The sequence below is a fragment of the Magallana gigas genome, chromosome 1 (genome assembly GCF_963853765.1).
Source record: "Magallana gigas chromosome 1, xbMagGiga1.1, whole genome shotgun sequence".
NCBI classification, from domain to species: Eukaryota; Metazoa; Mollusca; class Bivalvia; order Ostreida; family Ostreidae; genus Magallana; species Magallana gigas.
The window spans coordinates 62,816,163-62,836,442 of NC_088853.1; the positions used below are offsets into that span (position 1 = coordinate 62,816,163).

The 20,280-nt window shown below is 34.0% G+C and overlaps 2 protein-coding genes across 2 annotated transcripts; one reads left to right on the forward strand and one right to left on the reverse strand.

Annotated features, from left to right (window-relative positions):
- Window positions 1–12,253: 12,253 nt before the first annotated feature.
- LOC117687052 (uncharacterized) lies at window positions 12,254–17,452 on the forward strand. Its single transcript, XM_066081456.1, has 14 exons — window positions 12,254–12,644; window positions 12,799–12,996; window positions 13,101–13,187; window positions 13,769–13,828; window positions 13,985–14,074; window positions 14,288–14,591; window positions 14,728–15,010; window positions 15,101–15,337; window positions 15,437–15,513; window positions 15,605–15,712; window positions 15,830–16,026; window positions 16,133–16,201; window positions 16,481–16,576; window positions 16,722–17,452. The coding sequence occupies exons 1-14, from the start codon at window positions 12,475–12,477 to the stop codon at window positions 17,026–17,028; spliced, it is 2,283 nt and encodes a 760-aa protein (XP_065937528.1). The 5' UTR covers window positions 12,254–12,474; the 3' UTR covers window positions 17,029–17,452.
- On the reverse strand, window positions 16,991–19,044 carry LOC117687051 (uncharacterized). Its single transcript, XM_066081498.1, has 5 exons — window positions 18,791–19,044; window positions 18,432–18,506; window positions 17,949–18,137; window positions 17,597–17,854; window positions 16,991–17,390 (listed from the first exon to the last, which is right to left on the reverse strand). Exons 1-5 carry the CDS (start codon window positions 18,809–18,811, stop codon window positions 17,115–17,117), a joined length of 819 nt encoding a protein of 272 aa, XP_065937570.1. The 5' UTR covers window positions 18,812–19,044; the 3' UTR covers window positions 16,991–17,114.
- Between the last annotated feature and the right edge of the window lie 1,236 nt (window positions 19,045–20,280).

Here is a 20,280-nt window from a genome sequence, read left to right on the forward strand (position 1 = left end):
GTACAGCGTATACTTCATAAAGTCCTGGGATAATGTCGTCCTCAGACTTTCGCCCCCACAGTGTGAGTAGAGCAGTCCTACCCCTACACTGTAGGGTGCACTGACGCCTCTTGGAGAAATTGGAAATTCATTGTTCTCCAACCTACAAAAAGGACGAAGAGTTGTGAGGAAGGTTAGAAATGTCAAAAATATATTTAGTTAATTTAATAGATAGATCATATTAAAATTTAATATGAAGATTTTTATTAAAATTGACCTAGCCGAGTCACAGGTGACATTTTGCAACTGGGTTTTTTTCCATTTATATTGGACATTTGGTGACAGTTTTATATGCCTTCAAGATGAATTACTGCATTGAATATTCTTACTTGTGTTTATTGTATATCTGATTAGTTGACATAGCGTTGATGCAAATTTCAAATCCGATTTATATCTGTGTATCATCAAAGAATTGATTGACAGTCTTATTTGAAAAACATTTAGATATATTGATTCAGCCCATGGGAACATCTTTACTTGAAACACATAGGTGTTGAGTATTCACATACTTTTTTTTTCTGAGGTCGGTCGGGAAATGATGGGAGATATCCTTCATATATACATTTCAATTTCTTTAATATTTTTCTACCTAATAATAATCCAATATTGGTTTTTGATAATTACATTAATACTTTTAGAACAATCACATTTACTAAAATGCCTACACACTATCAATCCGAGTGTAATTATCGGTATTTAGTTTATCCATTCTAATAAGAACAACACTAAGTAATGATTTTCTTGTTTTTAATACAAATATTTGTATTTATACAAGTAATTGGCACGTGCTGAAAACTACAAGATCTTCGCCCCACTTCGGTCATCATGGGAAACGATGTTAAAGCGATTCTCTAAATGAAACACATCCTCACTTACTCGATAATTTATAAATGGTTTACCAATTTAGGTTCATTTTAAAATGAATAGACATATATATATGTCAAAAAACCCTCAAGGGGCCTCATTTATAAAATTAAATTGATGTTGTAGCAACTCTTATGATAAACACGAAAAATACACGCTTACAAAATAATAATTGTGGTTGTTTTAAAAACGTTGAACAAGTATTACCTATGAGAAGTAGAAAAGACATATATCTTTCAACCTGTCCAGGAGATTTTTTGCGAGCCCTGCATGTGTTTTGTTTACAGTAAATACGCATAGCGTAATAGTATTGAAGGCGACGTATTTATGTGATAAGTTATACGTAATTATTTATTTTAATGAAATAATTAGATTTATTGCATGGAGAACTTTGTAATTTTCTGAAAGTTTATACATTCATGAGTAGAAATAAAATACCGAACACGGTCGGAAAATTTTTTCAAGTCGGTTTTTTTTTATAAGATGCGCCGTACTGTCTCTTTAAAAAACAAACGAGCAGCTACAACTGCATAGTACTAAATTTTATTCATTCACCGATACAAATTATTTATTTGTACTTGCATATTTGTACTAAAAAAAAAAACAAGCAGCTACAACTGCATAGTACCAAAATTGTATAAGTCGCTGATACAAAGTGCTTATTTGTTCCTAAAAATAAGTATACAGTTTCATTGATCAATCCCTCAATTTTGGATGTGTGTAATGTCCAACATATGTGTGCAGCCAATGTTGAGTTTCACAGTTAGAGATAAGGAATTTCGGAGTTGTGTTTCTAACTGATTTGGATCAAGGACAAGGTCTGGACGGCCTCTCAACACCAAATATGATTAACTTGGTGTTGTTGTTGTCAACTTCAGCAACTACCTCACATATGTATATTTTTGTGATGTCAAGGGTTCTTTGCCTAATGCTGCAGGATTGGTATTTTATGGTATCGAGCTCAGAGTTGAAGTTCCCCATGTCTATGCTGCAGACTGAGCATTTGTTGGCCGCGGTGCATGCAATTAACATTTTATCACTATCTGGTTTTTATACCAAAATCATTTTACATGTACTGTTTATCAGTGATTTGGGTTAGCCAATTATTACTTTACTATAAGTCTATTTGTTTATTCAAAAAGTTCAAAAACTGTTATTGTTTAACATGATAAAAACACTTGCATAACTTTTCTGATCACACAACTTTTTAAATACCATAAACTTTTGCAATATCTAAACTTTGATAGACAGGCTAATTCTTTCTCTTTTCTATATATGTTATTAATTCATTTCTTTTATTGAAATTCCTAAGCAGAAGATATTAATAAGAAAAATATATTACCCCCCCCCCCTCCCAGCCATAAACCTTGCCTTACATGTAAGGTAACATGCAATATTATTATAAATGACAGCTTAATTTTGTTTTTCTAAATATGCAGTCAGTTTTTATTCTGTGTCAGTAGACTTTTTTTTTAAACATTTTAGTATATACATTAAAGGCCGGGGACCGGGTATAAATAGCAGCCAATCACAAAATGAATGGGAAATTCAATTTTTTTCTGCAGCTTTCATATCAGAGAGGTTAATTTGAAAATATATGCATTATATGGGAGTAATACATTCTACTTTTTGGTGTGGAAACTGCCACCATGACGCTCTACAATGGCTGTTAAAATTGTGTCTAACTAAAATTTATTAAAAGAGTATTAAGCTCATAAAGTTCTGAAGCAGCTCAAAATTTTGAAATCCAGAATAGTGATTGACATTGTAGTTAGCTTGTGTTTGTTTACACAGGAAGTGGCTAAATCCATGTGCTCTGTAAGAGCTAAACAGAATGACTCATCTCATTGTTAATCTAATATATATTATTAATTTTACATACCCTTTGATTGAAAATCTTTCACAAAACACTACTAGAGTTCATGAAATTTATTAAAACATCAAAACTGTTATCACTCCCACATATGTCCCAGATATGGCTGATCATTTAAATTTGGTAACCAAGTTCTCACTAAGTCTACAACACTTTTTGGCATTATATCCCGTCTGTGGTAGATGTAATGTCTATGACGCGGGTCCCTCTGCAGAGCTCTCCTTTTCCGATCTCTCCATTCATTTCTGTGCAACAACGTTGTCCAAAAACGTTTGTATTTGTCTTTTCGACGGTGTGAATTGCTCCTGTTTGGCTGTTCACATTCAACTAACCACCAAAGTTGTCTGTTGGTCTCGAGAGTGATACAGGGACGACACAAACAATGTTGACATTCTTCAGCCTCCTGATCCTGATTTATCACATACTCCTCAAAATGTGGGTCACTTTCTTCAGTGTCCTGTAATGCCTGGCAGTTACTTCCGTTTTCCTCAATAGGAACTTCATTAAATTCCCAGTCATTATGCGCAAACAGCTGACGAATGGTTTCTCTTTGCGTTTCTGATACTTCTATTGCTAACACAGACATTTCTTCCAACATTTGCTGATTTCCCTCCATTTTCACACTGGCCCAAATCCCAACACAGGATGAATGTGGGCATAGAAAGGGGCATTCAAATATGATTGATTGTTATCAAAATCAAAAAGTTCTTATATGGTTTTTTTGTCTCGAATTGAAAGTGTTCTTATAATATATATATATTTTTTTTACAAATTTGAAACTCATATCTACTTAGATATCATAAACGGTTATATTTATTATTATCCCTAAGGAACCTCTGATCATCCTCTAAAAGCCTGATTATGTCACCTTGCTATAGATGATCATAGATCAGGAGTTTTGGGAGGGGTTCTGCTAAATGGTACTAGGATCAAGTTTCAGGTTTTAACCATTATTATTTCAGGGGTGTCAAATTATCTGATGAAGTAAGAATGATCATAATTTATACCGTTAAATTTGTACTCACAAGCGATGCAACACAATGCAGAAATAATAGGATTTTACGTGTCTTTCATGTTATAACACTTTTTACAAATTTCTCTTATTCAAATGATAATTTCAAATTAATAATTTTATGAACACCCAGAACCCCCTTCAGAAATAGCATACTCCAGTCATGAAACAAAAAGCCTATGTACCATTTTAACAAACCTGTAATTATGGCAAGTCCGGTTAACAAGAGAAAAAGAAATCCCAATTTTAGAATTGAGTTTGCAGATGATGGACAAAAACAAAGTGTGCTTGAAAGTTTGCAAAGAATCAGGAGTGTTTTAAGTTCAAAATTTAACAAACCTGTCGGAAATGTACAGGTTATTGAAACTCTGTTTCAACTGTGGTCCAACAAGGCAAAGGAGTCTGAAAATGAGCTTGCCGAAAAGGAGAAACCGAGTGTACCAAGTACGTATATAAAGGTAGAGAAAAAAGATGTAAATCAAAGAATTTTTCTTTGTGCCGAGGAGTCTATAAAACGACTTGTAGAGGTGGCTGAGCACCATGGAAGTAGCTGTAAACAAGAGGCCCATGGGGCCACATCGCTCACCTGAGCAACAATGGGCGTTCAAAAGATATTGTGCCATATGGTCCATCGGTAGAAAAACAAAAAATAAATATTGTAAAGTATTCAAATTTTACACCATTTTTTTTGTATACATGTAATCTTTGACATTGTACCTTCATTAAATACTATTTTTTACCAGAATAAGAAATTTCTACGCAAGATATAAAACTAAACATTTGGTAGAGGTATACTGTTAAGTTGTTAACTTCCCAATCCCTATATTTTCGTTCTGCCCCCCCCCCCCCCCCCCACTTTGTAAAGCGATCAAAATATATGAGAGCATATAGGTACATTTTTTTCATCAACTACACAGTACTTACTAGTTATTGTATTAAAAAAAAAAATAGTTATTGTTTTTTATTTTAAAAACCCTACATGTATAGATGTGAAGAAGAAAATTGTACCTCAATGTGCTCAATTCCTCAAATTAAAAACATTCAAAAAATTTATTTGTCTTCTCCATTATAATTAAATGACTGTTATTTACTTCGCGTACAAACCAGGATAATTTTCCGCTGTGATGTTCTTAGGAATAGCGATAATTACTTTATCCCCGCAACAGAAATATGTCAGAAATATGGAAACTGTTTTAAAGATGTCGTTTTTATTTACTCGTGTCTGAAAAACTATCAAAATTGATGTAGATTTCACATTATTTATTGTATAAAAAGAGGGCCCCAGAGAGTAGATATATACAGAATACTGTGGAATCATCAAATTTCGTGGGGGCCAATTTTCGTGGATGACTTAAATTTTACAGATTCGTGGGGACGTAATTTCGTGTATTCATATATATCTACAAAAGGGAATATGACTATATTACCCTAATTCATCAATTCGTGAAGGATGTTATTTCGTGGATGAGAGGTACCCACGAATTCCACGAAAAACAAGCCACCACAAAATCTACTGATTTCACAGTATCATTCTTTTATTTTGTTTGTACACGTATTTAACATACTCTAATTCATAGAGATTTTCTAATGTTGAACCAAAATTTCAGCGTCAATTGTAGAATTATAAGCAAGATACAGAGCTCACAGTTCGCCTAAGTTTGATTCATATTTTGTTCACATGAGTTTATTACATTCAGCTTATGATTTTTAACTTGGTATTTCCTATTCAGCATTTAAAATGGGAAAAAAGAATGGCCTAAGATTTTATATTCTTTTATTCACTCAAGACCAGTTCACTGGTATTTGAGGTTCAAAATCAGTTTATACAAATGTACACAAACACAGTGAAGGATCACATGTACAGTAGGAGTAATAATGACGAAAAAATGTTAAGTTTACAATACAATAAGATGTTAAAGTTGGTTTCTGAACGACTTTGAAAATTTTCTTAATAAATATTGACAATTTTTTTACTTTTTTAATCTTTAGTTTTTAAGGTCTGTGTACAAACATAGAATTGTGAGAAAATCTCTTTTTATTTATTTTTTCGAAATGAATCATATATATACATGTATATACCTACATATTTCCGTCAGCAATGTCGAACTTTATTTAAACTGAATAAACTCGAGAAAATGCCGAGCATCGCAACAAAACCTATTGCATTAATCTACCATTACGCAAAAGATAATGCCGATCGAATTACCGATAGAATGAATTGTATTTCATTATTTTTTGATACATCAGATTTTGCTTAATTTGCGCAGGTAAACAGTTAACTGTTTGATTTACCAAAGTCTCTGTTCGATTTGATACGTAAAAATCACGAAATAATACAGACGATAGTTCCCAGGTTACAAGCAGTAATAATGAAAACGAAACGAAAATCGGAACAAGCTAACACCAACGTCATGTGTGAAAACTGTCAACGCATTGAAATATTTAGCCTCAATTTACTTCACAAAATCGGCAACAATATATTTTGCATGTTTCAAAAATTTCCCTTCATACGCGAACTGTTGCACAACAAGCAAATTCATCATAGTCAGATCGACCCTTTTTCGTATAATGTCATGGCTGCTTTAAACAAAGAACCTCGTTTTAGAAGTATGGAATACGAGTCTATGTAAAATGGGTATGCAAACCCGGGCCGTGGCAAAATAAAAGCCAAGGCAGATCGACAATCGTCAATTCCAAATACGCATTATTTTGCAGCAATATTTACAGCGAATACAAATATACTACTCCATCAAATATCCTGAAATTTTAATGAAATTGGCAGATAAATAACTGCCAATCTTTGTTTTGCCCAGACCAAGTCTTGCCTACCCATTTTACCGGATGCCGGATTACCGGATGCCGAACCCGAAGCTATTAAACTGATTGAAACACGCATTTCCTTTATTATCATTTTCGTAATAACTCAGATTTGAAACAAAATTAGCACTTAATTTTTGCAATTTATATTTTTCTTCCCATAAGGATAATTTATGCTAAACTACGTTGAATTGGAATCAGTAGTTCTTGAGAAGAAGATTTTTAAAAATGCACCCCCCTTTTTCTACAGTTTCAAGGTTTTCGCCGCTTTGAATACAGATCGGACTTTTATTTTTGCAATTTATATATCGCCCTCACATAAGGATGCTTTGTGCCAAATTTGGTTGAAATTGGATAAGCGGTTTTAGATAAGAAGTTCAAAATGTAAAAAGTTTACAGACGGACAGACAGACGGACGACGGACAAAATGTGATCAGAATAGCTCACTTGAGCTTTCAGCTCAGGTGAGCTAAAAACACCTGAAAGTGAAATAAATACACCAAAAAGGCCACGTTGTTACCACACATTTTTTCTGTGATGAGCAAAATGACCAGTTTTCTTTGGTCATCCTCTCCATATTTACCAAATAAGGAATACTTAGTTAACAACAGAGTTAAACATGGATTCACATGTAGTGGTATGCTGCCATCACATTATGTTCGATTTACTGAAGGAGCTGGAATTGGAAAGATTTCCAAACAAAGTAGACAAATTTTTTTCAATGAAATGAAAGAACATATACAAAGGGAATATGATGATTCAACACATACAGCAACACTAGAGGAAGTGGCTGCCTATGAAAATGAAGAACTTTGAACCATCAACATTATGTCTGATGCCAGGCATGGATGGAGAAAAAATGCCAAAGACCCAAGTGGTGTGGCAATTGGAGAAAAGTCTCACAAAGTACTGTCATGTCAGCATGTGACCAAATCCGGTGATGTTATATCACAGAGACATGAAAAGCTGGGAACAGAAAAAATATACCGACATCTTAAAGATCAAGAGGTCAACATCGGAGTCCATGCTCATGACAGAAATTTGTCAATTAACAAATTTATTCGTGAGGAGTGCCACTCAGAGAGCCAAAATGACACATGGCATGCTGTAAAGTCCATGAAAGCAGCTCTGAAAAAAAATTTCGTCCGGACCAGCTTATTTAGATGACAAAACCTGGTCATCCCAATTAGATGAAAGGTTGAACCAATATCCACACATTTCCATTGGGCCATCAGAAACTGTGATGAAGACCTGGAAAAATTGAAATCTCTTCTTCTCAGCATTGTTGAACATTACAAAAATAATCATCAAGCTTGTCATGGATCATCAAGGTGCAAAAAAGACCCTAATTATGAAATTTCTAGAAAAGTTATAACAGATCGAAGAGCTGAGAAATTGTTGTTAGGTGTCATAAAAAATTATGTTATATATTAAACACCCTCGTGATTACAGACTTTGTAAGGATACATTTTACGTAGAAAGTTTTAATAATGTTGTAAATGTTTACCAAGATAAAAGAATATCATTTTCAGATGCCCAGTATAATGCTAGAACAAACTTAGCAGTCTGTCACTGGAATGAAAATGTTGAAAGAGAATTTACTTCAATTTGGAAAACAAATCACAGAATGCCACGAAGTGTTAAAGGAAAGAAAAACTACAAAAAATGCACATTCATTTTTCGGGAAAATATTTGGAAAAGATATGTAAAATCTGCTTTTAGAAAAAGAAAATAGAATTCATAATAGGTAACAGTTTACAGTCTACAGGCTGCTAAAATAGTATTTCCTTTGTGTATATACAGAATAAATTGCAATATGAAATACTCTAATTAAGTCTTCTTGCACTGTGTTTAGATCGGGTTTTCCCCAGTGTATAAACAAAGCTGACTCAGCCGCATGCAATGTTTACTCTTATCAGCATCACTGACAGTGATGGAGGAAGCCCCGCCTTTTTGCCCTTATAGTCTTAATTGTCTACCAGGTGGCAGAAACTCTAGGTCGACCCCGGCCTTTAAACATTTCTGACCAGAATTTAATCAAATTAAATTAGCTCACCTGAGTTTAAAAAAAAACTCAAGTTAGCTTTTTAGGTAACTTGGTTCATTTGTATGTGTTTGAAACTTTCATTCTGTTACTTTCAGGGGAAAAAAATTAATTTTCCATTTCACAGACTTGCATTATGGACAAATATTTAAAAAAAAAATGTATAAAAATGAATCAAAAATGGGGTATACATATTGGAATAGAGTTTTTTAATGAAGAGATGAAGTTATGAACTTTTTTAGGCTATACATATTGGAATAGATTTTTTGAATGAAGAGATAAAGTCATGAACTTTTTTAGGCTATGAAAAAGACTATATGGAGTATGTACAATTAAGGAAGCTCAAAACACTAATGATTTCTTTAAGAGTTTCAAAAAATTGCATTTTACAAATGTATTCTTAATGAGTTTATACATTTATTCTCAATATATTCAATGGTATCTGCCGATTTTTGTCAGGAAAAATGTTCAAAGATGGCGAGCACTTAGTATTTAGCAGAAATCTTTGTTTGGGAAATGCTTGCAAATACTCTTTTCAATTACCTGATTATGATCTAAAAAAGTGATAAGAATAATTTTATCCGTTTTAGTTTGTGTCATTTTATGTCGATTTTATTAAAAAACAAAACTTTTAGTATTTAGTAAGTATGTCAAATGGCAGAATAATCTGATTAAAAATTAAACTATTCAGTGAGTATTGTTTTGAGCTTCTTTTACATGTTTAAATTTGTACATGTTCTTGTATCTGGATAAGTTCATTGTTATGTATGAGGGGTTATCATTTCAAACTAATTTGGAGGAAACAAGTCTAAAACATTGGTACTCCTTGTTCAGTTGTACATCTAAGAAAGGTCTCATTTCCATTTCCACCAGATTTTAATTTTGATATTTGGTCCAGTATGAAAGATTTGTCAATTTTAACTTCTCTGTGCATATTGTTATGAAAGTGATTAAATGTGATTCATTTGTTTGCTTTTCAGTATTCATTTTTTACTTGTCTCTTGTGAAATTTTTTACTTGGGTTTTTCTAATAAACAGTGGCAAAATTTATAGTTCATATTTCATTTATCTTAAAGCATAGGGTAACCAGGGTTATATAATTAAATATGTACTTGCGCTTTAGCATTTGTTTTGAGAGTGTTCGTGTGCGTGTGAGTGTTTATTTTTAGCCCAGTGACGACAGACTTCATCTATAAATAAATGTCACGTGATATCTAAAACCTGTTCTACCTGTTCCCGCCAATATTCTGCACTTAATGCTATATGTGAAATACCTGGACACTTTCCACTTCGATGTCCAGACCGACACATCGGTTGAAAATCCTGATGATATGTATATTGTCTGTCTTGGGGGAAGCTGTCCCGGTAAGGCGTTTTAATAAATGTAATTGCTTTATGTGAAATTATTATGTGTTTAAATATTATAATGAATTATTAAAGTTTTTTGTATAACTTATAATACTAAATGAAGTGAACATTTTACCCAATCACGTTGTCTTGAGTTATTTCTACCGACACTGGCTACAATAGGATAGACGTACGGATCAAGATATTTTTCAGGGTGGTGGGGGTCGAAGGCATATATTTTTGGTTATTTTACTTTGCAAATTTAAGAATTTTGATTTGCCCAGGAGAGTTTGGACCCCGGCTCCCCTCACTTCCCCTTCCTCTAGATCCGCGCATGGGTACGCGTGGATAGTACATGTACATATTATTCTATAATAGAATATACTTGTAACCATTGTTACTGGATGAAATTAAACCATACAGCAGAAAGAAAATAATCAGTTTTGTCAAATGTTACTTTTGTCACCAGAAAACAGTGCCTTGTTACTGGTTACAAATGAAAAGAGTGAAAGTCAGGACTAATTTCTGGCCATATCTACCGAGCTCTTCTAGATGGTCCGAGTAGCAGCGATTTTGAAAGGTTTTTATATATCATGAATGCAATTTCCGTCAATGCAGGTGTGTTAAAACATATTAAATAATTACTTGGTGATTATTCTACTAAAATGTTAGTTAAAGGAAACATCTTAGGACGACTTACTATTTTGTAGATTTTCGCTTCTTAGTAAGTTGTACCGATAATCATAGTATAAACTTTAAATATGGAAAAAGGTTATTCTCTTCATGTTATTCCTAAATTTCATTTCACGTTACATACTTTTTATGTCTCACTGGATTGTTGTCGGTTTATTCTGTTTTTGATATTACAGTATTGCAAGAAAGAGACATTATTAGTACGAATTATTTAAACTTTTCGTTGTCACTAGTTTTAGAATATTTCTAGAAAACATTTAATTTCCGATTAATGCTAAATCTATTGATAGTAGAATTTTTGTTTCTTAATATTATTGTATTCAGTCGAATATTTCAATCATCTTTTAAGGTTACAACTGTTAAATGATACTGAATGTAAATGAATAGAATGGAAATGTACATTAAATTTCTTTCAGGGGATAAATCCTTAAAGCACCTCTCATAATTAAATGAACCCAGATTGCTATCTTTATTTTTTTGTCGTTTAAATGAGAACAATGACCAAAGAAAAACCATCACACAAACCGGCGGTGGCCGACCAAGGAGGGCGTCTCCCGTTGTTCGTGAGTCTACGTTTTCAATTTGAAGAAATGGTTTAGTTAATCAGTAATTAAACTCCTATAGGTCAACAAAAACGATTCACCTATTGTATGCACTGTCGAAAGACAAATATCAAAGTCAAATAAAATTGATATTAATAAATCGTAAGAACTTTTTCTCTTATCTTTCCCCCCCAAAAATTACCAAGTGGAACAGTTGGATGTTATTCACATTTTCTTTCATAATGATTGTGATAGTTATTTTACATGTATTTCTCGGGATATGTTTGTCTCGGGGCACTCCACCCTGTGACTGTCAAAACGTTTTAGGAATGGCCTTCTGTCGTCAGGTACGTGCATGTCCAGAATTTGTATCAAATGTCCAGGTGGAATGTGCGATAATAGAAATAATTTTGAAAGCAAACACGTCGCTTGACCAAGTACTGATCCACGGGGAATGTAGCAACATGTCGGTATACAAGCGATTGTGCATGTATGCAATTAAGCAAATAATAATGCAGTCTACCAGAGAAAGTTTCCTTTGTTCAGGTAATTATATTCTTAAAAAACTGAGATGTGATTGCTGAAGCAAAATTACTGTACACGAGTGTTAGTTTATCTGTTAAGGTGATATTTTCGATTTATTTTGCAAGTTATTTAATTTGAAGACCTATTTCGGAAACAGAACTTTAAGTTATTGTATTTCAGAGTTGAATTTTATAAAATGTGCGTAAAATAAATTCTAAAAAATTTTAAAAATAAAAAGAATTCAAGAGATTGGATTTCAAAAGTTTTGTTACTATTCGATCGGAATATAACCGTTTTTAGGTCACATGACCTCTTCTTTTTTTCTTAAATCTGCGAACCTTCCTCTCTGTGCAGTCTCCCGTGTGACGCGTGACACCGTTATCAGTCAATCCCTCATGGCGTGTTCACTGATGAACGGACGCGTGTTGTGCAAAGGTACAGAAATTTTGTTAAATATCACAAATCATTGTAAAATTTTGTCTGTTATGTCAAAGGTTTAAAGGGACTTGGACACGATTTTTGCAAATTTTCAAGTTTTCTTTCTGATGCCTAAAATAGTTTAAACTAATCTAAATGAAATAGTAAAACAAAAAATTTAAGTCAAATTCAATGCCGTAAGGATGTACACCGAGCCTGAAAAGTTCGTAATGTAAACAAGACTCGAGTCTTATAGCTTGTTTACATTTCGATGACGAATACATCACGTGACTAAACAATCATGGCGCCGAAGCTAACACCTTCGACGAAGAAAAAAAGAAAACTCGAAAGAATGCGACGGTATCATAGCCAAAATGTTAACATCGGAGATGTAGTACAACAGTGGAATGATATTAAGAGGGAATTGAAGATCGTCAGCGATAGGACTTTTGCAGATTTCCTTATACAAGTGTAAGTATCGCATGCGCTGTATCAGGGGTCGTCTCAAAACGTTATTAATTGTTACATGTTTTTAGTCGTACCGTCATAAATCCATGCAGCCTTATTTTTAATCAGGTTTACGCAAAGATATGATATGTTCATTATGTCATATGTGTTTAATTAGATACAAACGAACCATTCCACCCACAACCTCTGGAGAAGTTGTGTTTGCATCCCCTACTCATACTGGCCCAAGCACATCGACCCCCATACGCCTTACTTCAAAGGGTCGATCAGCCTTGAACATTTCTCTTTCCACGGTTACAACAAGTACGGCCACAGAGGAAAGCACGGAGACTGCCACGGAGGGAGAGAGAGAAGAGTATGCTAATTATATTTCTTACAGTTATGTTCCAAATGTTCAAGATAAATGCACATAATCTCAAACTTTCAGAATTTATAATGTACAAAAATCTAATTACGTAGGCTGATGGGCGTTTCTGTGCTCAGGGGAGGAACAAGTCATGTATCATCAAGTGAGGTTGACAGAGAGAGCCCAAGTCCAAAGAAAAGGTAGGATTACAAAAAATCCCAATTACTGGCTTTGATACAGCCTTCAATTTTTTTGGTAACCATGCATGCATGGACATGTTTTTAATAATAAATATAATATTTCAAATCTTATATTTTCTTAATAAATATTTCTCATAATTATATTTTCTTAAGAATTTTAGTTCATATAATACATAATACATGTATGTATCACGATATATATATATATATATATATATATTTAGGAATAAGGAATTATTCTTTGAATATTATGGGATGATAATTTTGATCGGGACATGATCAAATCCAATAAAGCCCAAAGGGCTTTATGATAGATTTGATCACCCCCCGACTGAAATTATCACTTCATAATATTCAAAGAATGATTCCTTATTACTTATATTTATATAATTTTAAGCCATCGTACGATTAAATTTTTAGATATAAATGTGCAAACCCTGCTGAAGCCTCATTTTGGCGTCATTTGAAGTTATGGGTTATATAGTACAAAATCGATAAGTAGTGTTATCACAGGCAAAGACACTGGAACATGTAAATATTGATTCATGATAACGAACTGTTTGTATATTTATTATTTTTAGAAAACTCCTAAATGAGGGCTTGTCAGAGAAACATGAACGTCCAAGACGCAGTCTACCCTTGTGAGTTTCAAAAGTGCAAATAATGGCTCAATGTAGTTCTATCAATTAAATATGCATTTGTTTCTACTTTCTGTGTTCCTAATACTGAACAGTAAAACACACTAAATATAAAGTGTTATTAATGGATTCTAATTACCAGTTATAATTCGTTTTTAGCATACAAATTGCCTATGATTTATCAGAGCTGGGTGTACGAGATGATGATGATCCCACCTTTGAGCCATCCCAGTTGGAGTTTTCATTTGTGTAAGTATTTTTTCTGCAATTTTGTTACTTTCCTATTCTACATGATGACCAAAGAAAATATTTTATTGTAAAGTTTAATGAAACTTGATTTTTTAGATTATTAATAGAGTAATTGATTTTGCATACATCTGCATAAAACTGGTGATGAAATGAAATTGACCCCCACCAATTTAGTACATGTATTATCATATTTTCACATATACCCCTATTCAGAGACGATGAAGGTACAATAGCCGCTGAAGAAGAGATTATAGACTTGGCTGAGGAAGTGCACGACCTGGAGGACAGTGCGAACGACTTCGAGGAATGTTTACCCTCAGATTCAAAGGGAGGAAGAGCCATTCCCCAGAAAGAAGAGGTCACATTGGAAGATGTTAACGAGATACAGTACCTGATATTTCAATCTTGTTTGGCGTTACTCCTTCAAAAATTACATTTCAAATGCCATGTCAAGAGCTGCAAGGAAGATGTCACCTACAGTATGACTGAAAATGGCTCTGCAGTAGCTGTTACTTGGGTAAATATGTTAACTAGGATATACTGTATTGCAAATGATTTTTTATATCATGAAATGAATGTAAATATGTCATGCAATTTTTTGTTGTTATAGAGGACTATTCCTGATAAATTATATTCTCTCCTATTTTTATCAGAGATGTGCTGCAGGTCACAATGTATACTATTGGACCTCTCAGCCCCAACTACCCAATGGAATATTCCTGGGAAACTTCCAAGCATTGTCAGCAGTAACAGTGTCAGGAAATAATTTCACAAAGATTGCTCTATTTGCAAAGTTCCTGTCGTTAGGTTTCCCAACAACAAGAACTCACTCTCGAATACAGACCAAATATGTGGCACCTGTTGTTGAGAAGTATTGGGATAATCTCAAATCTTCTGTTGTGGAGGAGCACAGGTCAGCAAAGGTGGTAGTGTCAGGTGAGTTAAATGTTAGTCATTAAATAAATTAATGAAATAATTTTAATGATCATAATTTACATTTGTTAAAATCCTTTGTGAATTTCACAGGAGATGGTCGCATGGACTCTCCAGGCCATTCAGCGAAATACTGCACATACACAGTTATGAACCAGGCAGACAAGAAAATACTTGCCATGGAGATAATTGACAAAAGAGAGTGCCAGTTGAAGTCGGGTATCATGGAAGCCGAAGGATTCAAAAGATCAATTGCATCTCTTCAAGCTCATGGTGTTGATGTACAAGAAATTGTTACAGATGCACACCCACAAATATCATCCATCATGAGTAAGACATAATTTGATTTTACTATACATATATTTATGAATAAAATATAATATAAGACAAAAGTGTATTTAAAGGCTTATCAATATTTATCTGTTTCAGAGAAGAATTTTCCCAACATCCGGCATAGTTATGATATGTGGCATGGTGCAAAAAACCTTGGAAAGAAACTGGCTGCTGTAAGTAATTCTTAAAAATTGTCTAATTTACATGAAATTTTTATAATATATTGTCGAATAAGTGATGACATATCTTGAATTTCTTTTATAGGTAGCTTGCAGTAAAGGAAATGAAATTCTGAAACCATGGTTGAGTGATATAACAAATCACTTCTTCTTCTGTGCAGACACTTGTGATGGAAATGTTGAAATTATGCAGGTAACCATTATTATACATGTATATTTAATGAAGCTTATAAGACTGATCTTCTGACATGTAATATTTAAAAAGAAATTGGGTATGTGAAGAAGATAAAGTTATGTTTTATCTCTGTAGGCTAAATGGGTGTCTGTGTTGAATCACATTGTCAACAAACATTCTTGGGCTTTGGGGCAATGTGACCATGACCCGATCCAAGAAGAGGAGAGAGACAAAGACTGGCTTTCTCCAAAAAGTCGTACCTATGACGATCTTCAGAGATCAGTATTGGAACCAAGATTGTTGAAATCCTTTCATTACTACACTACCTGCCAGTATGTATTTAAAAACAAATCCATGTCTGACTAATACCAAAATTTATACATGCCCATAGTAATTGTACTGTACATTTTGATAAAATAGGACATTTCACTTTTGCAGAACAACTTCAGAGCTTGAATCTTTCAATAATCACATACTGATGTATGCGCCAAAGAGGTCAGCATTTAGGTAAGTACATGTACGGTATTACTCAAAAGACAGGTACTGTTTTCCTTTAAAAAAAAATTAAGGGGTGTATATTGAAGACATTTTCCGAATTGAAACAAGTTAATAAGAAAGTTAACCCCCACTCTAAAAAAGGGGGGGGGGGGGGTGTTTTACCCTTGTGTGTCTGCACCATATAATATTCACAGCAGAGCGGGGTATCACTAGCGAGCATTGGCTCACAGCTCACAGACATCTTCTCTGTATAACAAATTTCATTTACATGTGATACTTTTGTTTCAGTTATGAATCTTACAAATGTAGATGCTATTTGGCAGCAATTGACTACACCATGCATTTGGAACGAGATCCTGTCAGGGACAAAAATGGAAACAAAGTGTATGTTATGTAAATGAGATCATAGATAAACGGTTATACAGTTATTTTGATTCATGGATACGCATCACAATGCATTTGTTATCTACTAATTTAACTATGAAAGTGATAGGTTCTAAGATGATTAAAACTTCCGTTTTATGTTTAGACACAAGAGAAAATTTTCCAAAGGTTCCAACAACTGGACATCAGCTGAAGTCAAGGTACCAAAGACATACTCTTACATACCAAAGTTGATGATGGCCATAGTGAATGAATATTGTGGTGGATACCAACTTAACCCTCTAAGGGCACCAACAGTATTGTCAGAAAAAGACCCTAGAAATATTGCGTCAACTATTGCTCCCAAAGAGCCACCACCAACTTCAGTGCTTGTACAAAGTTTGAAACATCGGATAAAGAAGAAAGACACAAATGAAGTAGAGAGGCCTTTTATGCATAGACATACATCATAAATAAACAACGAAGTGAACAGTAACATTTCGTAAAATGTACGTGTGAAAGAAAAATGTTACAGTAGTTTTTTCCACTTGGACATGGTTCACCATCCTACACCAAAAGCAGGCACAAATCCCTTGTACTGGCCATTGGGATCAGGGAACCGCCTTCGTATGGCCTTCACACAACAGGAAGGCACCACTCTCCTGTCCTCTCGATGGAGACGTCCATGAACCCACAGAATGTACTGCCTATATGCACTGTGTCTCAATGATTTGTTGATATCTTGGGGGGTGTGAGCCTCTCGAGCAAAAATGTCATTTCTAAATCTTTGGTGAAGATGAAGCGTGAACGGATCAAGTATCAACAGATTCATTTCCTGAAGGAGAAAATAAAATGTTTATATAAATTCTCAAAAAATAAATGTAACACTTAACTTTCTCTTTTGAGTTGGTGTTTTTATGCATCAAAATTAATTGTATCATTCAATTGTATATTCAGGGCTAATGTTTACACCAACATCTTAAACAAATCACTTGAGCCTGTCCAAATACTAAATCAAAATTTATCATGTATAGTTCTTACAGGCCTCAGGCTGATGCACAGCTCTGGTCTCATTTCGCAGCACACCCTTTCTATTGCTGTATTCATCTGCATGCAGTTGTTGCAAACACACCAGCCTGGGACTTCTCTGTCAGGTGAAGGTTGTGGTGGTGGACCCATTTCTTGATTTCTCCTCCTTGTCAGTATATCACTGACCTCAAGGACAACTGATGGGGTGATGGAACTCATTTCATTCAACAGTTCTTTTGCTTCCTCCCCAGAAAGTTGATCAATAAGTTCCTACCAGAGAGAAATAATAAATTAGAACAAATATAGAAGAGTTTCAAAATGACAACAGAGAAAAACATATTTTGTTTCATGTAAATTTACTTACAGTGGCCTTTTGGCTACACTCCAAGTGAAGCTGTTGGAGATTTTCCTCTTCTCTTTCCTCCAGTTGCCTTGCATGGAACACACGCCTGCCTCTTCTGGTGCCTCGACCTCTTCCTTGACCTCGACCTCTTCCTCTTCCCCTTCCTCTTCCTACTGATGTTGAGGGGGGCGAATCTGATTCTGTTGTCACCTGAAGTATAAACATGTATAATTTGGTTAATTCATGGAAATAAGTCTTACATATACTCTATTTTAATGGCAATAAACTCCTATGGTGTTTAAAAAATAAAAATATTGGCAGATAAATGGAGACTCAAAGTGCTAAATTAGGCCTATTGCATTCTTTCTATGCACTTATGTATGTTTCATTCTAGTTTAACAGACTGTAGAGAAATTAAAATAAACCATTTTTAAAATATTATTTTATTTTTAAGGCAAAAAAGAGAACACATTGGTTTTAATGTAATGAAAAAAAAAACCTTGCCTGTTCCTGGCTCTCGTCCTCCGATTCCGAGCTGCTCGATTTCTCAACTAGCGTTCTTTGTCTTTTCTGTTGCGTCTGAACATTTGTATAAAATGAAAATGTCACAATTCTTTCAATTTACACGTTAAACTCATTACTTAGCCTATCTTACTTTCATAATTGTGAAAATGCGATATTTTTTGAATTTTGATATGACCCCTTACAGAAGTAAACATTGACTGAATACGTCGTTTGTGGCGATATATTTGGTATAATTTGAGTTAAGTACCAAGCTGAATATTTGAAAACTGATAATAATACATAAGAGCTGAAAGTGTACATGTTTCTACCGCGTAAACTAAACATTTATCGAATCTTACCTCTTTCCTTCTCGTCCACATGTTGTATATGTTGACACTTAGCGCCAAAATGGATGCGCGCGCAGCATACGGAGACGTCACGACGAAAACAAAGTTTGTTTACAATCGCCGTATAAAAGCTAAGATTTTATTGATTTAGAGGGGATTATCGATTTAAAAACAGAACACAATGTTGATTATTCGATATAATCTATATATTTTGAGCGTAATTTCTATTTTTCAAAATTTGCAAAAATCGTGTCCAAGTCCCTTTAAATGTTTTTTTTATATCAAATCCTTGATGCAAATAACGGTATTTATAAAAAAAGAAGATACAATGACAAAAAGAAGAGATTACTCACGCTTCTCGCTGGTGATTTGCCACAGCGGTTTCATGGTTGTGGTCAAATCTACAGATAAAGTTTAATTTTCCACTTCATTTGCATCAAAAAGTTCCTACGATTTTTTTATATCAATTTTATTTGACTTTGATATATGTCTTTCGACAGTGCATACAATAGGTGAATCGTTTTTGTTGACCTAGGAGTTTATTCTGATACCCCTATTACTTATGTTTGAAACAATGCAGTATTGTTCTCTACCCACTCATGACATAATCTATTTGGCTGTAAATTAATTATTTGCTCTCATTATATATGAGAGGGTGTTGTGACCCCCTTATTCTAATGAAAATCTGACAATCTAACCCTCTGCGCAAAAAACAAAACGCACTAACTTATTATCAGGTGGTGACATATTTATGGAAGGGGAGGGGGGATAAAGGGGGGGGGGGGGTTTAACACCAAACATTACTTCTTTGTAATGTATAAGTTAATTAGTTAATTGCTTTCTGCATTCACCCGTAAAACAGATCTTGGGTTGGACCTTCTTATCCAATGTGTATGTTTTATTCCCCCTATCACCCCCCCCCCCCCCCCCCCCCACACCATCTATTATACACTTTGAACCAATCATTTCCAGGCATGAGATTTCTTCCTTTGGAATTGGATTATAAAATCATTGAAAAGCATTAATTCTGTCCCCTTTCTAAGGTCCTTCATATCAGCTGTGGTTCATTATTTTTATTGGATTTTTACTTTTGAAAACTATGGCGAGGTTATTTATAATTAGTGCAACAGTTAATTGCAATTAGTGTTCCAATTTACCCTTGATCACTATACTCATTTTTTTTAAAATTAAATGTTTCAGTCAATGCATCTGCAACTGTAAAATTAAAGTAGTCGAACTTCTCGACAAAATTGAAGATCTGCTGGACAGCTGTCCTTGCCCGTAAGTTTTTAAACTCAATAATTTAAAAAGATATTTAATTTTCCTGAAACAAAATACAATTCCATCTAAAGTTTTTTTCATATCAATATTTGTACATTTTTGGAAAACTGAATATTTGATAGAAAATGATTCTGATCATTTATTTTAAAGACACAGCAGAAGGGGTGGAAGACAAATAGAATCAACCCCAGACGTGTAGGTTACATTATATTCTATTTTTC

What these genes read in the sequence shown, in the direction of transcription:
- LOC117687051 (XM_066081498.1), bottom strand. Translation starts at nt 18,811, where the DNA reads ATGTGGACGAGAAGGAAAGAG. An exon ending in TGTGGACGAGAAGGAAAGAG is followed by an intron (nt 18,507 to 18,790) that starts GTAAGATTCGAT and finishes ACAAATGTTCAG; the next exon opens with ACGCAACAGAAAAGACAAAG. An exon ending in AGTGTAGCCAAAAGGCCACT is followed by an intron (nt 17,855 to 17,948) that starts GTAAGTAAATTT and finishes TCTCTCTGGTAG; the next exon opens with GAACTTATTGATCAACTTTC.
- LOC117687052 (XM_066081456.1), top strand. Translation starts at nt 12,475, where the DNA reads ATGGCGCCGAAGCTAACACCTTCGACGAAGAAAAAAAGAAAACTCGAA. An exon ending in CCAAGACGCAGTCTACCCTT is followed by an intron (nt 13,829 to 13,984) that starts GTGAGTTTCAAA and finishes ATTCGTTTTTAG; the next exon opens with CATACAAATTGCCTATGATT. An exon ending in GAAATGTTGAAATTATGCAG is followed by an intron (nt 15,713 to 15,829) that starts GTAACCATTATT and finishes TTATCTCTGTAG; the next exon opens with GCTAAATGGGTGTCTGTGTT.